This window comes from Lepus europaeus, chromosome 7 (assembly GCF_033115175.1).
Source record: "Lepus europaeus isolate LE1 chromosome 7, mLepTim1.pri, whole genome shotgun sequence".
Taxonomy (NCBI): Eukaryota; Metazoa; Chordata; class Mammalia; order Lagomorpha; family Leporidae; genus Lepus; species Lepus europaeus.
In genome coordinates this window covers 37,398,387-37,417,329 of record NC_084833.1, presented here as the reverse complement: position 1 = coordinate 37,417,329, position 18,943 = coordinate 37,398,387, and the positions used below count along the sequence as shown (strand labels likewise).

At 35.3% G+C, this 18,943-nt stretch overlaps 1 protein-coding gene across 2 annotated transcripts in view; it reads right to left on the bottom strand.

The window, feature by feature from the left end:
• Positions 1–3,149: 3,149 nt before the first annotated feature.
• Positions 3,150–18,943, bottom strand: part of KIF18A (kinesin family member 18A) — an 85,584-nt gene continuing 69,790 nt past the window's right edge. The window contains exons 14-17 of one of the 2 annotated variants that reach the window (XM_062196374.1): positions 14,746–15,190; positions 13,912–14,016; positions 5,695–5,792; positions 3,150–3,663 (exon numbers count right to left, since the gene is read on the bottom strand). In XM_062196374.1, the coding sequence (XP_062052358.1) occupies positions 3,581–3,663; positions 5,695–5,792; positions 13,912–14,016; positions 14,746–15,190 (731 nt within the window). In that variant the 3' untranslated portion in view covers positions 3,150–3,580. Of the gene's footprint in view, positions 3,664–5,694; positions 5,793–13,188; positions 13,820–13,911; positions 14,017–14,745; positions 15,191–18,943 lie in introns of those variants that run through there. The other variant, XM_062196375.1, reaches the window with a different exon arrangement.

The following is an 18,943-nucleotide window of genomic DNA, read 5'->3' as shown; positions in this document are numbered from 1 at the left end:
GCTCATCCACTTGAAACATCTTGTGCTGCTTTCCCAGGCACATTAGCAGAGAGTTGAATTGGAAGTGGAGCAGCTGGGGCTCGAATCTGGTGTCCATATGGGATGCCTGCACTGCAGATGGTGGCTTACTTAATCCACTATGCCTCAGCGCTGGTCCCAATCCATAAGATTTTTGAACGTTTTCAATGATACCACTTCTCTTCATGTTCAAGTAACAATATTTTTTGTTTTTGATATAAACATGTGAGCTAAAGGTAATTTTCTTATAATTACAAAATGCACTCTTATTAAATCTTAAAACCAAATTTCAGGTATAATTAGTTTACTGACCTTCAGCACACATTAATTACCAATCCCAGGTGAGCATGTGGCTTGAATTTGTTTTCTGTGGTAGAAGTGCTTTGAGTAATTATCCATATGCACAATTTTGGTCACACTAGACAGAGGCAATGTACAATAGTCTCAGTATAGTAGCAGCTATTATAATAACCTTAGTTCAGGCCGGTGCCATGGCTTAACAGGCTAATCCTCCGCCTTGCGGCGCCGGCACACCAGGTTCTAGTCCTGGTCGGGGAGCCGGATTCTATCCCGGTTGCCCCTCTTCCAGGCCAGCTCTCTGCTATGGCCCGGGAAGGCAGTGGAGGATGGCCCAAGTCCTTGGGCCCTGCACCCCATGGGAGACCAGGAGAAGCACCTGGCTCCTGGCTTTGGATCAGCGAGATGCGCCGGCCGCAGCAGCCATTGGAGGGTGAACCAACGGTAAAAAGGAAGACCTTTCTCTCTCTCTGTCACTATCCACTCTGCCTGTCAAAACAAACAAACAAACAAACAAAAAACCAAACTTAGTTCAAAATACCAACTACGCTACTGTCCAGTTGTAGGTTTTGGCAAATTAACTTTTCTAAATATCTGCTGCTTTAATCAGAAAAACAAATGTGGTTAATAAACAATCATCTGTTTATGGCTGTTTGGGATTCAGAATTTTTTGTTTTCAAGAGGTAATATAGGTAATGTTGGGCATACACCGTGTTTGTCTTTCACCCTGCTATGGCTTGGATGCAGTTTGTCCCTCAGTTTCTTGTACTGGAAGTCTGAGCCCTAGTGTGATAATACTAAGAGGCTATAGAACATTTAAGAGGTTGGGGCTGGTGAAAGCTGTTTAGGTCATTGGCAACATTGCCCTTGGGATTAATGCTGGTCTCATTGAGTTGATTCTCCGGAGAGTGAGTTGTTAGGAAGCAAGGCCAACCCATGTGCTTGCCTCTTTTTACACGATGCTGGCTTTCTTCCTCTTCCTCTGCCATGTAATGACAGTCAAGGGGGCCTTCACTAAAGCTTGAACCAATGGGTAGAGTTGCTAGATCTTGGACTTTTCGCCTCCAAACCTGTGGTCTAAATAAATCTCCTCCCTTCATAGAGTACTCAACTTCAGGTAATTTGTCATAGACAAGGGGTCTGAAGCAAACACTTCTAATCAAATATTAACATTTCTACAGCAAAGCCTTTGAATGTTCACACTAAGAAGGATAAGACTACTGAGTCTCACGTTAGAATTCAGGCTTTAACAATCACAAGGACTCATTTTCAAAATCTGAAGAGTGGAATTTGGAATTGTGAATGAGAGGGTGTAAATATGATGTTTATTTTTCAAATAATAAGACATATTTCTCATGCACAACATAATTGTAATCTGCTTTAAAGGCTTGTTGCAAGGAATAGGTGAAAATACATTTAAAGCATTATTACATAGAGAGAGCTCAAAAAAGTGTGGAAAAATTTGGTGACTGGAAGTATATTTATTGTCAGCAGTATTTATGAAATTGATACTTAAAAACTTTACAACAATGTCTAGGATGTTTTTAAATGTAAATAAAAAAGCAAATAGCCAAAAATATTAAAAAGCATGACTCAGTTTTTGTTGCCCTTATATAGAATTATATATGAATAATTTGGTAGTCCTTGAACTTGAATTAACAGTGGTCACATTTAGGAGTGCTACTGGTACAGGGTAAGGACACATATTTTACTCTTTACAATTCTATATATTTTTTTTAGAATACAATAAAATTTAATACAAATTATTTAAGTTAAAGTCAATGTATGATGTTAGAAAAGTTGTTACCCTTGGGGGATATGGTAGATGTGATGGGGTACAAGGAGGGCTTTTGAGGCCCTTAATATTTCCAGTATATGCAGGTATATCAGTATGCTCATTTTGCAAAAAAAAATCTATTGAGCTATATACTTATGACTGATCCATTTTTTACATAAAATTCATTTATGAACGAACTGTTCAAAGTGACATTGAATAGAATTTTTGTTCTAGTGTAGATGCACATATTTTGTCTTAGTAACATATTTAATAGCTTTCTTTTCCCATATTCATTGTAATTTATTCCTCCTAATTTCTCCTTAACATGGTTGCATTTCAAAGGTACTATTAATTTTTACAGAAGGAAATATCTCTAGTTAATAATATAGTATGACGGACTATAAGTTATGACCACTTATTAATCATGTCAGCCACTCATCAGCATTTGGTAAGATTTCTTTGAATCACACAATTAAATCACACTGACAGGAATAACAGAGAGGTAAAAATTATTGTTAAAAAGGGCAATACAATAAAAAAAATTTATTGGTGAAGCATCCAAAATAATGAGTATGGTGACTCTCCTTATGACAATTGTATGATTATTTGCTTTGCTGTGAAGTTTCCTGCACTGTATAAAATAAAAAAGTGTATTTAATTAACTATTTGTTGTATTTAGCAGCAGGATAAATAAGGTTATATAATTAACTTGTAGGTCTATATAATTTCTGAAGCAGCAGGAATAGATTAAAATTTTTTTCCTTACCATTAAGGAATGTATGGAGTATTTTAAGATTTGGTTATGGTACCATATTTCTTGTTATAATCTGAAATACAAATCTGTAACATTCACATTTTATATAAAGTAATAGTCTGGCATATATAAGGGGTAGTAATGAGACAGGAAAACCACTTTAAAATCTGCATCTTTAATATGTAAAGTATCAAGGAACAATATTAGTATTTTATTCAGGACAACTATTTAAATACTATTTACAACTTTATGGACACATTATCTACATTTGTTACATTTGTACATCAAAGTATTTTTAGAAAGAGAAATATGTATAATTAAAATAATATATGAAAACATAATAGAAGTCCAAATATATCTGGCGGTGTAATTTGATCACTTCTAAATTTTCCTTATTGACAAAAAAAAAATGGGAACAATTTTGACTATTATTTTCTAAAATGTCCTAACTGATTTGCTGAAGCATAGTAACAGGAAGCTGCCATCAGGTGACTTAGGGACTTAAAAAGATAACAAATATTTTACAACATAACCTTTTCTATTGAAATGTTGTATTTACTTACAATACGAAAGGAGAAAAAGTTTCTTTTCTGCTTGCTGAAAGTATTTAGGTAAACATAGCTTTAAAACAGTCTTCTTTCAAAGATTTTAAATACATTTCTGAAAAGATTCCAACAAAGCAAATTTTTAAAAGCAAATTTGATCAATTTTATTTTTCTTGACTTTGAAGTGATTCATCTTAGATTTCCTTTTGAAATGTTTCTTCCAAATTTTCTAACTATCCTTGAATTTATCTTATGGATGTTTCTTTTAAATTCTAGAGAAGAAATAAAAAGATGTATAAATATGGTATCATTTGAAAATAATTTTTACTATTCATTCAACTTAAAAATTATTAAAAATTATAAGCATATACAGGAATATTTGCTCTTGAAATTCATAGTTGTTAACACGATTTGAAATTTAACAAAGAAATATTAACACCTTTGCTGTAAAACTGCTTGCTAAATCCATTTCTCTATGTTGCAAGTTGAAGATTCAGTGAGCAACTGCACACACAGAGGTATCAAAAGTCACTGAATGAACTGCAGATTCACTTTCCTTCTAACAGAAGACTATTTCTACAAGCATTTGTTGCTTTATTGTTTTCTTTCTTGTATAATCAATTTTTCTCATTCTTTATTTCACCAGGGCTTTTAAATGTCCATATTCTAAGAAAAGGTTATCAGTACTTCCTAGAAGGCTGATCCTAGTCCTATAGTCCTTTTTGCTTTCACTGCCACCTTTCAAATGTTTCTTTTTCTTTTTCTTCTTGTTCTTTTTAAATATTTATTTATTTGAAAGGCAGAAGGGAGAATGATAGAGGGAGGAGGGGCAGAGATCTTCAGTCAGTTGATTCACTCTCCAAATAGCTTCAACAGCCAAGGCTGGGCCAGGCTGAAACTAGGAGCCAGGAACTCCATCCATCTATGTCTCCCGCATGAGTGGCAGGGACCCAACTACTTGGACTATCATATGCTGCCTTCCCAGGTGCACCAGAAGGAAGCTGGATTGAAAGTAGAGCAGCTGAAACACAAACTAGCACTTATGACACAGTACGCCAGTGTCTCAAGCTGCTGTGTCACAATGTAAAATCCCTTTCAAATGTTTTGGTCTATGCCTACTCTGATTCTTTATCAGTCTTTAAAACAATCCTCCACTCAACACTACTGTAAAACCTAGGGCCACTGACTTCTTTTGAGAGCACTTAATTGGTTGTACATTTTATTGGTCACATTAGGTTTTAGTTTTAGAGGAGAAATATATATATATATATATATATATATATATATATATATGTATGTATATATATATATTCCCTAACTCTAATTCCTTTCCTCCTTCCTCCCTCCCTCCCTCCATTTTTTGTTTAAGAGGGAGAGAGAGAAATATGCTTCTCTCTGCTAGTTCACTCTCTGAACTCTGAATGGCTGCAATGCCTGGGGCTGGGCTGAAGAGGACAAAGCTGGGAGCCAGGAACTCAATCAGGTCTTCTGCCAGGGTGGCAGAAACTGATAAGCTTAAATCATTACTGCTGCCTCTTGGATTCTGCATTGGTAGGAAACTAGAGACTGAAGCTGGAGCTAGTCAATTAATCCAGCACTCTCAAGTGGGGTGGGAGTTCCTTAATTGCTGGACTAAATGCCCACCTCCTCTTGACACTATTTCTTATTTCTCTAACTGCTCAGTCAACAGCTATTGCCATCTTTCCCACTGATATTCTTTTACTTTATCATTTGTACATTGATAATTGGAGAATTCGGGGAAAAAAGGCAGTCTCAACCTTCACTATTCTAGGCATTTCTGGTGTGTGTAGCAATTTTATTTGGATGTTCTAATATACAATGTTATCTTCCCTTAAAACTTAATAACTTTCCAAGTGTTCAATTATCCTTAATAATCTGTAATCTTTTAACCTAGCTCTTTGAAGTTTCTAATTTGACAATTATATGCAGTTGAGGGAATGTAGTCACCTCAAGTTGCATCTTTTTCACTTTGCCAATGGGAATTACAATATGATTGTTACTGTGCAGAGAGTGGAGCTTGTGTAATAATTACACAAATGACTAAGAAGCTAAATTAAAAATAATAGGCTAAGAAAAACATTTCAGGTAGATATAATTTATCTGTAACTTATACTTAATCAATAACTTTTAATAGCTTTATTTTTAACAAATTATACTTGTTTTACCATACAATAAAGGTGATAAGTAGTATATAAAGAGACTCCTATGAAAACAGTATAAAAAGAGTAATCTACTATGATAGGTAATCATATCATTAAGATTAAATTACCAAATAAACATACCTGTGGTTGTTCTGTTTTCTTGTAAATGTTTATCACTTGAATTATCTGATCGGACACGTTTGGCAAATCCATGGTTTTCTTCAGCAGCTGATGGAATACTTGATGCAGATATTGAGGAGAAAATTTTTTAAGTATTTTTTCATCTCTAAGTTCTAATTTCTGTTCTACATGCAGCAATGATAGAAGAAATCAAATACAGAAATGTAAAGCTGTGAAATCCTATAGAAGTAACTGGAGCTACTAAACACATTTTTGGCCGACAGAAATTTAGATGTTTGTGACTTTAATGTTTATTCCAATTGCACATTATGATTGTAAGTGTAACAATTCTGACTGCAGAATATTTCTAGGGTGCTCTGCTGGAATATAAGTGAGCACTTATCCTCAAAGTATAGAAATAAGTAGCATATAATCACAAGATGTGCAAAGCTAGTATCGAACAAATTTGGACCAAGAACCCCAATCTGGGAATATAAACAAGTGAGATTATTTGGGCACTTTGTCTTTAAATCAAAACATGTTAATCGACCGACAATCTCTAATTATTACAATTACAGAAACTGAAATGAAAAAGAATGATCTATTTTCATTTGTCTTTAAAAATATATCTCACATTAAGTGTCAAATTTCTAACTCAATTTGAGTTAGCATAATACTAAATACCCATAATAGATCTGTGTTACAGGATGTGCAAACCAGTAAGGCACAAATAGTCTCTGTCCTGCTAAGTTATACCACAAACACCTAGTAAGGGCAGGGAAAATGTAAGACAAATACATGAATCAATATGGTAGAATTTAAAAAAGTGCCACACGTTTTCAAATTTCAAGGAGCTACAGACCTTCAAGATGTGATAAATTTGCTCAGAACCTTCAATTACAGCAATCGTTCCTAGTTCTAAAAAGGATTCAGGGTTGATTGGGGAAGAACATCCTCCTTCCAAACTAATTTAACTAAGCTAATTTTACAGAAAATCTGGCTCATAGAGACTACACATACTAATATAAACTGATGCTAATTGCTTATCAGTTGGGTTAACAATTGGGGGTTTTCCTTTAAAGGCAACAACTTGGTCTTCTGGTGATCCCAACCATGTTTTAAATTGGTAAAGGGATATGTGTATAGAACAGGGAAAAAATGGGTTAGTGGCATGCTCACTGCAAACACACATGAGCACAATGAATGCAGGGGAAAACAACTCAATTGAGATAGGTCCATTTCTAGAGCCCTTGAGAGAAATGATTTTGTTGTTTATACCTCCTTTGTCCAAGAATGCAAATCACATTTATCCAAAATGGTTAGAAAGGAAGTGCTGGTGCTATAAAAGTAAACAAATTCAACTATAGAAATTACCCATTCCTAACAAGTGGTAAATAAGTTACTATAATTGTTTTGAATACTAAACATTTTTTATATTATATATATATCTACTAGTGATCCATGGCAGAAATTCTTTTTTAAAGTCATCATTTGGTGATTTTATTTAAGTAAAAGAGCAATGCCATTTTCCATATAATTTATTTTAAAGTTGTCTTTTTTATTTTATAGTGTGATTTTTCACCTTGGTTAGTTCTAGAATCTTATTTTTTTTTAAAGATTTGTTTATTTATTTGAAAATCAGAGTTATAGAGAGAGGTAGAGACAGAGAGGTCTCGCATCCACTGGTTCACTCCCCAGATGGCTGCAAAGGCCGGAGCTGCACCAATCCAAAGCCAGGAGCCAGGAGCTGCTTCTGGGTCTCCCACATGGGTGCAGGGGCCCAAGGACTTGGGCCATCTTCTACTGCTTTCCAGGCCATGGCAGAGAGCTGGTTCGGAAGAGGAGCAGCTGGGACTAGAACCGGCGCCCATATGGGATGCTGGCGCTTTAGGCCAGGGCTTTAACCTACTGCACCACAACGCAGGCCCCACTTCTTACTTATACCATGCTCTTAAATTCAGTCTTTGGAATAAGCCTATTTGATTAAAATTCATATTTCTAGGAATGAAATCCAAGTCTAATAAAATATGTTGCATAGTTATATGTACGTCAAACATACCCAAATAGTTTTAGGATTTAATTAAAGCAGTCTACTGTTAGAATTTAGAAGTTAGATTATAAAATAAAGGCAAAATTTATACGTGCACAAATTCATATTATGTGAAGGACTATATTAAGATGAGATCCAACAACTCTTGTAGTTGTAAGCCAAATATATTTTTCTAAGTATTAACAAAGCTGAAAATTAACATTTGCTCCCCCACATAAGTGGAATTTTCTACACCATAAAGGTAGTGCAATTTATATTCTTCTAGTTGAAGTGATTTCTAGTTGGGATCATTAGACATATTTCAAAACAAAAAAGATATGGCAAGTGTGAGACATTTTTAGGCATTATTTCTTAAACAAATGAAAAAACCAACCAGTCAACTAACCAAATACAAGGCAAACACTCCAAACTCTGATAAACATAATTTATAAATAAAAGCTAACATATGTATTTGTATAGTTGGTAGGCTGATTCACTTAATCCAAAGTCTGCTACTAAACAAATTGTTAAGATTCAAAATCAAGGGGCTGGTACTGTGGCACAGTGTATTAAAGCCCTGGCCTGAAGCGCAGGCATCCCATATGGATGCAGGTTCTAGTCCCGGCTGCTCTTCTTCCAACCCAGCTCTCTGCTATGGCCTGGGAAATCAGTACAAGATGGCTCAAGTCCTTGGGTCCCTGCACCCGTGTGGGAGACCCAAAAGCAGCTCCTAGCCCCTGGCTTCGGATTGGTGCAGCTCTGGCCATTGCAGCCATCTGGGGAGTGAACTATCGGATGGAAGACCTCTCTCTCTCTGCCTCTCCTTTCTCTGTGTAACTCTGATTTTCAAATAAATAAATAAATCTTTAAAAAAAAAAAAAGATTCAAAATCCAGTATTTTGGTAGGTTTTGTAATATGCAGTGCATTTGGACTCTTTTGAGAAAGAAAAACTATACTCCAGAAATGGCTCTTTTCTTTATTTTTAACAATGATAGATTAGAATATATACACATTTAAATAGGTATATAAAGCTGCTAGGTGGAAAATACCAGAGTTTATTACTCTCAAGCCCATGTAGCTTTAATTGGGGAAAAGGAAGATTAAAAAAAAAGTGATCATGTACATTTCTAGCATTAATCTCTTTTAACCTTAGTTAATGGCAGGATCTAATTATTGGTACCAGAGGGAATGTAATAGAGTATTAGGCTATGAGAAATCAAGCATTTTCTTTACTTGTTCTTCAATATTTCACAATCTTAGTTACTCATGTGGAAGCAAGCCCTTTAACTCTACTAAAACCAGTCTAAATACATAATTCACATACCTGGATATTTCTTGAAAAATCATGTGATTTAATAATGTCTATGCTTGTATCTTAAAACTATTCTTAGTTATAACCTTTTAGTAAGTACAACAGAGTGCATTACTACTGAAGGACAAGAAAATTCCATTAACATCAATTAGTGGAAAGAACGGACAAAACTGGTACAATGCAAATTAGTGATAAAATGGATATGACAGATGATGGTAGTTAGGTAGGCTCACTCACAAGTTGACTGACTGCCATGTACGAGTCAGACTTACTGCACAATTCAAATTTGTGCCCTAGCAAAATATATTAGTTCTTTCTTTTCTGCTGTGTATATGTTGTAAGATCCCTGTGATTGCCTGAAATGGAGACAGTAAGAAACCCTATATAGTAATATATTTTTTATGGCTTTTCTTTGGCACATCCAAATAATCAGTGTCACTAATATTGTGCTTTGGGGCCATTATTAACTAAAATAAAGGTTACTGGGACACAAGTACTGTAATACTGAGACAGTTGATCTGATGACTGAGTCAACAGAAAATATATAATACACGTACATATACACTGGAAAAAGGAATGATCCATGTTGTGGGATGGAGTCAGAAAACATGAGATTTCAACACATTACTCAGAACAGCTCATAATTTAAAATTCATTGATTACTTTTGCCACTTTCCATTCAATATTTTTGAACCTTGGTTAACCACAGGTAAGTGAATCTGCAGAAAGTGAAATCATGACTAAGAGGATGCTTCAGTACATATTTTTAAATGTCATGCATAGTTAGACACATTCAGGAAAAAGCAATCCATGAATTTAAATATGCACATTCTTAGGCTCTGCTGTTATTTGTTTTGGAGGGGCAAGGATGTACCTTAAATTCATCTATGAGAAGACCCTCTATGAAGCACAGATAATTAGGCTATTTGTAAATTTAGTTCCTGTAGCCTAGATGATAATAGATAATATAGATATAGATAACAGATAATAGATCCATAGTGAAAAACATTTTAAAAGTGGTGTCTTAAGGTCCTACACTTCTTATACTCATAGCAAGTCAGATTCATTTTATATTTATTTAGTATTTTTTGTCTCGGCACTCAATTTGTAGAATCCAAAGAACATATAATAAACTGCATCTTACATGACTTGGTATACTTAAGATTTTTCCATTTTCTTTGTTTTTAAATTACTATTGTGTAACTGGCTTATTTCTCTTTGTATTACCCTGCTTGTGGTTTACAGCACTTTTCAAATCTGTGATTCATTTTTTGTTAGTTTCAGAAATTAGGAGTCATTTTCTCTTAAAAAACTGTTTTCCCCCATTCTTTCTCTTGTTTCCTTCTGAGACCCAATACATGTATTCCAGTCTCTCCCCTTTTTAACTCTTTCTAATATATTTATATTCACTCTTTTATTTTCCATTTTTTATTTTTTTATACATTAAGTTGAATATTTTTTCTATCAATGTACCTTTAATCCATTAAAACTTTTTGCTATGACTAATCTGTTAGATTGATTTACTGAATTCTCTTAAAACTTATTAAATAATTTTGTTTTTCTTTAAAATGACACATACAAATTGTACATATTTATGGGGTATCATGTGACCTTTCCATACATGCATACATTGTGTAATGCCCATTAGGGGAAACATATCTCCTTAAATATTAAATGCTTTCAATGAGGAAAACATGAAAAACCTTTTCTCCCAGGTTTTAAAATATTTTTAAGAAATATGAATATTACATTATCACTAGTGATAGTCACCCTACTGTGCAACATAACACTAGAACTTCTTACTCTGATCTAGCAATAACACAGTACTTCTTAATCAACGTTTCCCCATTCCTCCCATCATCTCCCATTCTTCTCAGATTTTGGTAACCATGATTAAATTTTATAACTTCTGCGGGATTAATTCTCCACAGATGAGTGAGATTATATGGTACTAGTTTTTCTGTGCTTGGCTTATTTAATCACCTAACAATGATTTCCAGTTTCATTGATGTTACTGCAAATGACAAGATTTTTTTAAATCCTTTTTTATGGCTGAGTAGTATTCTGTTATAGTACATTTGTATTATCTATTTACCAGAAGATGGATATCTGGTTGTTTTCATTTCTTGGCTATTGTAAATAGTGTTGTAATGAACATGGGGGTGCAGATGTCTTTTCAGTTCCTTTTATACATACCCAATAATAGAATTTGCTGGATCATATGGTACTTTTAGATTTTTGAGGAGCTTCTATACTGTTTTCTACAGTGGCTGTAGTAATTTGTATACTCAGCAGCAGTGTGCAAGGTTTCCCTTTTGCCATATCCTTATGAGAATTTATCTTTTGTGTTTTTGATTAACAGTCCATCTAATTAGAGCAAGGTGATTTCTCATTGTGGTTTTGATGTGAATTTCCATGATGGTCAGTGATACAGAGCATTTTTTATGTTCCTGTTGGCCAGAAGTTTAACTTTTTTTTGAGAAATGTCTATTTAGTTCTACTTTTTATTGAGTTCTAAATTTTAGTAAATTCTCTTTTCAGTTCTAGAACATTCAACTGGTCCATTTTATTTTATTTTTATTTATTTGACAGATAGAGCTAGACAGTGAGAGAGAGAAAGAGAGACAGAGAGAAAGGTCTTCCTTCCATTGATTCACTCCCCAAATGGCTGCCATGGCTAGCACTGTGCCGATCTGAAGGCAGAAGCCAGGTGCTTCCTCCTGGTTTCCCATGTGGGTGCAGGGGCCCAAGCACTTGGGCCATCCTCCACTGCCCCCCCGGGCCACAGCAGAGAGCTGGACTAGAAGAGGAGCAGCCAGGACTAGAACCCAGTGCCCATATGGGATGCTGGTGCCGCAGGTGGAGGATTAACCAAGTGAGCCATGGCGCCGGCCCCAATCCATTTAATTTTTTTTTTAAAAACATTTATTTTTTATTTTTGAAAAGCAAGTTTACAGAGGGAGGGAGATACAGAGACAGATAAATCTTCCATCTGCTGGTTCACTCCCCAAATAGCCACAACAACTGGGGCTGGGCCAGGCCAAAGCCAGGAGCCAGGAGCTTCATCAGGGTCTCCCACATGGATACAGGGCCCAACCACTTGGGTCATCCTCCACTGCTTTGCTGGGCTCAACAGCAGAGAGCTGGATAGGAAGCGGAGCAGTTGGTGACTCATATGGGATGCTGGCATTGCAGGCAGAGGCTTAACCATTATGCCACAATGCCAGTCTGTAGTAGATCCATTTTAACAGAAGCCAATTCTCTATGAAATTTCCTTATTTTATTTTGAAATTAATCAGTTAAACTCTCAGCTTCTGATAAACTAATATTTGCATAATTTATGAATCATTGCTTCTCTAACTTTTTAGAAAAGTTGGATTTTAGTCATTTATCTTGTCTCTTGGCATACTTAATTTGTTTAAATACCAAGTATTACATATGAAAAACTATAAAGGATCCACATAATATAGTCTCTCAGTGATACTAGATTTTCTATGGCAAGAAAGCAGAGTAGTGGTTGATTACCTTGATCCAGCTGAGTTGGTTCAAGGTCTGTTTCTGGTTTTGAGGAACCAACCTATTTCCAGTTGGTCCTATTCTTAGAATATACTGTGCTTCAGAGATCTCAAATAAAACTTTTTCATGGTGGTCTCTGAATTTTAATTTTTCTGTTTAATACTTTACCCTCTTATTAACTACTTTCAGTGTGGTTTCTTGGCCTCTTATTCTATAGTTTAGAACTTAATGAATACCTTGAGGGCAAAAACTGCATAGAATGATTTTGTTTCCCTATCACAGTGAAACTGATCATAGCTATAACTTCCATCTTCTATTTGTCCTCTTTGTCATATATCTTAATTCAGCAAAAGCTAAATGGAAAAAAGAGACAGAGAAAGTCTGGCTCTCTATAGCACATCTCCCCTTTCTCTGTAATCTTACACTTCCAACTACTGGTGGCCTTGGTTGTTCTCCCAGCCCTAACTGGCTGTTAGTTTTACTGTATCTAGGTTTTTGTTTTTGTTTTTTTTAAAGATTTATTTATTTACTTGAAAGGCAGAGTTACAGAGAGGCAGAGAGAGAGAGAGAGAGAGAGAGAGAGAGAGGGAGGGAGGGAGGGAGGGAGGGAGGGAGAGAGAGAGAGAGAGAGGTTCTCCATCTACTAGTTCACTCCTGAGATGGCCACAATGACTGGAGCTGCACTGATCTGAAGCCAGGAACCAGGAGCCTCCTCAGGGTCTCCCACATGGATGCAGGGCCCAAGGACTTAGGCCATCTTCCACTGCCTCTCCAAGCCACAGCAGAGAACTGGATTGGAAGGGGAGCAGCTGGGACCAGAACCAGAGCCTATATGGGATGTCAGTGCTATAGGCCAGGGCTTTAACTTGCTGTGCTACAGCGCTGGCCTCTGTATACAGCTTTTACAACTTTTTTTCATGGGTGGCTTGAACTGACACAATTATGCTGTCATAGTCAGAAATAGAAGTTTCCTTACTCATTATACGTTAGTCATATATCAAAATCCATTCAAATAATATAATTCTGGGATGGAAGAATTTCAGTAATGCTTAAAAAGAAAAATAACCAAATAAGTAAACATTTTCACTAGAAGAAATGTTAAAATTAAGTGACATTTTTGTAAGCCAGAAGCCTCCTCAGTTTATTTTTAATAATCTGAAATATGGAATACTTACGTAAATATCAAACGGAATACTTGGGCTTTTTCAAGATCCCCCTTCAGTACCATGAATTCAGTGGCTCATTCAAATAAATTTATCACGAGTTTGCTTAAATATAAACTGAGAGTCTAATTACAAGAAATAAAAAGGCTATTGAAAACAGAGTATAAGATGATCTTATATAAATACAATTACCGCACTTCTTTCTGTGTAATCATACCTTGTTAATTTCCGTTTCCTTTTGGCAGCAGCAGTCATTGCCATGTAGGATGGCACCACGCTTGGTAGAGGCATAGAATGCTTAGTTGAGAATGAAGGGTCCAGCCTGCACATTAAACAGTGAATACCAAAACAGAATAAGTTTGATTTATACTATAGAGAAAAAAGGGGCATACACTTCTACTAAAAAACTATCTGATATTAATAGATAAAGACAAACATTCTTATATACTATAAAACTTTGCAAGCTTACCCTAAGGATTTTTTTTTTTTTTCTTCTTCATACAATAGGCAGAGCTGCTATCAAGAGATTTCTGCATTCCCAACAGGACAGAAAAGTGAAGAAAATATTTTTCTCCTCATATTTAGATTGGGTATCATTATGTAAATAAAGTGAGAAGGAAATGTGTGCTTGGATGACATGTGGTCAACCATACCTTAAACACATGACTATTACAGAGTACGCTGAGGTTTGATAAACATCAATAGAACTGGACTCTCCTTTAGTGAACATATTAATGAATAAAAACCAACATGGTAATCCTCTGATGATAGATTATGTAGCTTTGAAATATGAAGAACAAATTGAATATATCTTAAGGTCTCTCCTAGCTGAATGAGGGTCAACTGACTAAAGATCAAATTTATTCTGACATTTTAAAATATTGTTAGTGAATACTTCAGAGAAAAAGATTTAACACAAGTAAAATACAGTTTTGTAATCCAGACAGCCTACTAAATCTATAAAATACACCTCAAATATAGCTAATGAGGAAGAAAACTAGTCTGAGTGCTATGTTAACAAAAAAGAACTGGAAAATATCCCTGTTTTTACCTTTGTAAAATGTTTTTATTGTTGTTTGGTTGAGGTTCTTGTTCAGGTAATTTACTCTTCAAGCTCCTAGTGTCTTCACATATAGTAAATGTAGAGTCCAAAATTTCCTCTTCACATTCTCTTCTGTTAAGAGGGATATCTACTTCACATAACATTTTTAGAGAATTATCACTGTTTCTGTTTGAGCTGATGTCCTGAAAACCCGCAGTATGTGATGATGGCTTTATTAAGGCTATTGGAGATGGATTCTGAAAAGGTTTTCTACAGTTTTCTGGAGTATATACAATAGGTTGAAGTTCTTGGCTGAGAGAATCATTGAGATGCATACTTTCAGATAGTGCAGACTTTTCTGTATGTTTGACTTTTAAGGGAGAAGACATTAGTTTTCTACGAGTTCTTTTTTGTGGAGGAATTTTAAGCAGGTTAGGATCACTTGAAGATGCACCTGTTCAATAAAATTAAAAAGGTGATTAAAATGCTGCTCAAAGTTTTCCAGTAACTTTATTAGTTTAAAAAAATCACTAATGAGTACTTATTTTTTGCCAAAAACTGAACGAAAATAAGTTGGAAAAGAAAACAAGTTTTTTTTTTTTTTTTTTTGGTAAGAAAGGCAAATAAAGACAACAACTCATTACATATAAAGAGAATCTAAAACAGAATATAGTAAATTGCTAACATCAATATTAATACCAGTATGACTATTTTGATATATTGGATATTTACAAATTTCTAATCAATTATATTAAAATTTACAAGCAATTTCTAGCTTTCATGTTTTGATGTGGGCTTAAGAAAAAGTAATATTTAAAATTTGTATACATAGATTTTTTTTCTTTTCTTTTTTTAACTTTTATTTAATGCATATAAATTTCCAAAGTACAGCTTATGGATTACAATAGCTTTCCCCCCCATAACTTCCCTCCCACCCACAACCCTCCCCTTTCCCGCTCCCTCTCCCCTTCCATTCACATCAAGATTCATTTTCAATTCTGTTTATATATAGAAGATCAGTTTAGCATATATTAAGTAAAGATTTCAACAGTTTGCACTAACACTGAAACACAAAGTGTAAAATACTGTTGGAGTACTAGTTATAGCATTAAATCACAATGTACAGCACATTAAGGACAGAGATCCTACATGAGGAGTAAGTGCACAGTGACTCCTGTTGTTCACTTAACAAATTGACATTCTTGTTTATGGCATCAGTAATCACCCTAGGATCTTGTCATGAGTTGCTAAAGCTATGGAAGCCTTTTGAGTTCACCGACTCTGGTCATATTTAGACAAGGTCATAGTCAAAGTGGAAGTTCTCTCCTTCCTTCAGAGAAAGGTATCTCCTTCTTTGATGGCCCCGTTCTTTCCACTGGGATCTCACTCGTGGAGATCTTTCATTTAGGTCATTTTTTTTTTTTTTTTTTGCCAGAGTGTCTTGGCTTTCCATGCCTGAAATACTCTCATGGGCTTTTCAGCCGGATCCGCATGCCTTAAAGGCTGATTCTGAGGCCAGAGTGCTGTTTAGGACATCTGCCATTCAATGAGTCGGCTGTGTATTCCGCTTCCCATGTTGGATTCTTCTCTCCCTTTTTTGTTCTATCGTTTAGTATTTTCAGAGATTTTTTTTTTTTTTTGACAGGCAGAGCTAGACAGTGAGAAAGAGAGACAGAGAGAAAGGTCTTCCTTCCATTGGTTCACCTCCCAAATAGCTGCTACGGCCGGTGCACTGCACCGATCCGAAGCCAGGAGCCAGGTGCTTCCTCCTGGTTTCCCATGTGGGTGCAGGGCCCAAGGGCCTAGGCCATCCTCCACTGCCTTCCCAGGCCACAGCAGAGAGCTGGACTGGAGAGGAGCAACCGGGACAGAATCTGGCGCCCCAACCAGGACTAGAACCCTGGGTGCGGGCGCCACAGGCGGAGGATTAGCCTAATGAGCAGAGGCGCCGGCCCATACATAGAGATTTAATACTTGTTCTATTGTAAAAAATGACTAGTTTATTATTATAATGGGGTGAGAATCACATATTGGAAATGCTTGGAAAAAAAGTGTTTCTTTCCTTTTTTTTTGGTTTTGATTTTTGGACTATCTCAATGTATTTGTACACAAGGATTTACAAATTTTTCCACACCAAAATAAACTTTACTTCCAACTTTATTTTTTAAAAATTTATTTGTTTGTAAGACAGAACAGAGAGAAGGAGAAACAGAGAGAGAAGATCTTCCATCTGCTGATTCACTCCCCAAAAGGCTATAATGGCAGAGGTGGTGCTAGGCTGAAGCCAGGGAGTTTGGAACTCTATCCATGTCTCCCACATGAATGGTAGGGGCCCAAATACTTGGGTGATCCTTATTGCTTTCCCAGGAGCATTAGTAGGCTGCAGGATCATAAATGGAAGAGACAGGACTCAAATGAGCACCCATATGGTTGCTGGAGTTGCAGGTAGTGGTTTAATCTACTGCTCCACAATGCCAGCTCCCTAATGTTATTTTTCATGAAATACTTTTTGAAGTATCATTGTACATAACAAGATATTTTGGAGATGTAACTCAAATATAACATGAAATTCATTTGTTTCATTTATAACATACATACAGCCTGAAGATAACTTTACACAATAATTTTTAATAATTTTGTGAATGAAGCAAAGCTTCATGGTGTATAATTCAAAAAGTCTTTAGTCTGGGGACATTTCAGATTTTGGATTTTTTGGATTATGGACGTTCAACCTTTAAGTGTAAGTCAAGTAGTCTAAACTAACAAGGGTGATAACAATAAAAATACCAGATTTCTAAAATAACTTCATCTGTTATGATTTCATACATACTGAGTTAAGCACTGTAGCTGATTTGCTATACACACACATACACATCATAGGTTTGCAAAAATTAGATTTAATAATAAAAACGAAGAGTTCAGTTTAGCTTTTCAAAATTATAACCTTATCTTTATAATCTGTGTTAATTTCTTCCTCCATCCAGTAAGTATAGAAATTCACCTAAGCAGTTGCACTTTGCCTTGCTAATCAATAGTTAGATAGAAACATGGTATCTAGAAAAATTTTTAGTAGCGAAAGTCTTGGTCTAAAATCAAAAGATAATTTTTTAACTTCAGTATACTTACCTTTATTTCTTAACAAACTTTTTTCTACTCTGGTGAATTTCATGGAGCCTGACATGTGCCTTTGCTTGGAGTATAGCATGTAAGAAAGTAATATGTGCATTTCTGCCTACACTTTCAGACAATGAGGTAAAATTTTCAAGTATTGCTATATTTTCTTTATTATATAGAACTAACTTAAATAACACTGAAAATTGAATAAAGTTGTGTATTGTATTTTAATAAAGCAATTCAGAATATCAAACAAGTTAAAAAATACACTTACAACAATCACCAACAGTAGTACATGCATTATTCTTATTATGTTAGTTGACAATAGGCTCTGCCATGGCTAGGTTGACAATTACCCTCTAGGAAATACAATTTAAAAACAGGAAGAAAAATATGATTCCTGTTCTACTAAGGAATTTTACTTTTCTGAGAACTAGATAAATGAGATCCAGATCTTAAAATAATTTTCCACTCCCTTTAACATGACATTTGTCAAATTTTCCATTACCAGATATTTTTATACTAATGCTGCAGTGTAAAGACAGTTACTTTTCTCCACTGTGCTGCTATCACCAATTTGGTGGCTATTAATAGCTGGAAGATTAACTTCTTTTCCCATGAGAGGCAGCAGAGGTATAGAGGATAGAAAACTATATCCAGGATAGAGAACTGAATTGAGAGTCAGGAGACTTGGATTCTATTTCTGGCTCCATCAACGACTCATTGAGTGACCTTGGGTAACTCACTTAAGCAGTGTGGACATAAACATCCCATAGAACAAAGGGAATACTACTCTCTTATGGACAGGGAATTTACTAGGATTAGAAAAAAATTTAGGGCTCAAAGAAATGCTCTACAAATTCAAATATGCTTCAACTGTTAGCATTACACTATCACAGGGAAAGTTGTAATTTATTTTCCAGTAGTATATCAACAACTACCTCACAGTTAACTCTAAAAAATGTCTTACTTTCAGTTATCAGAAACCAAGTTTACCAAGGCTTATCACAAATTGCAAATATAAACAAAAGGTATGTTAAAATAGGCATATGTATGTGTTATTTGCAAATGCTGACTTTCTAAACACCATTCT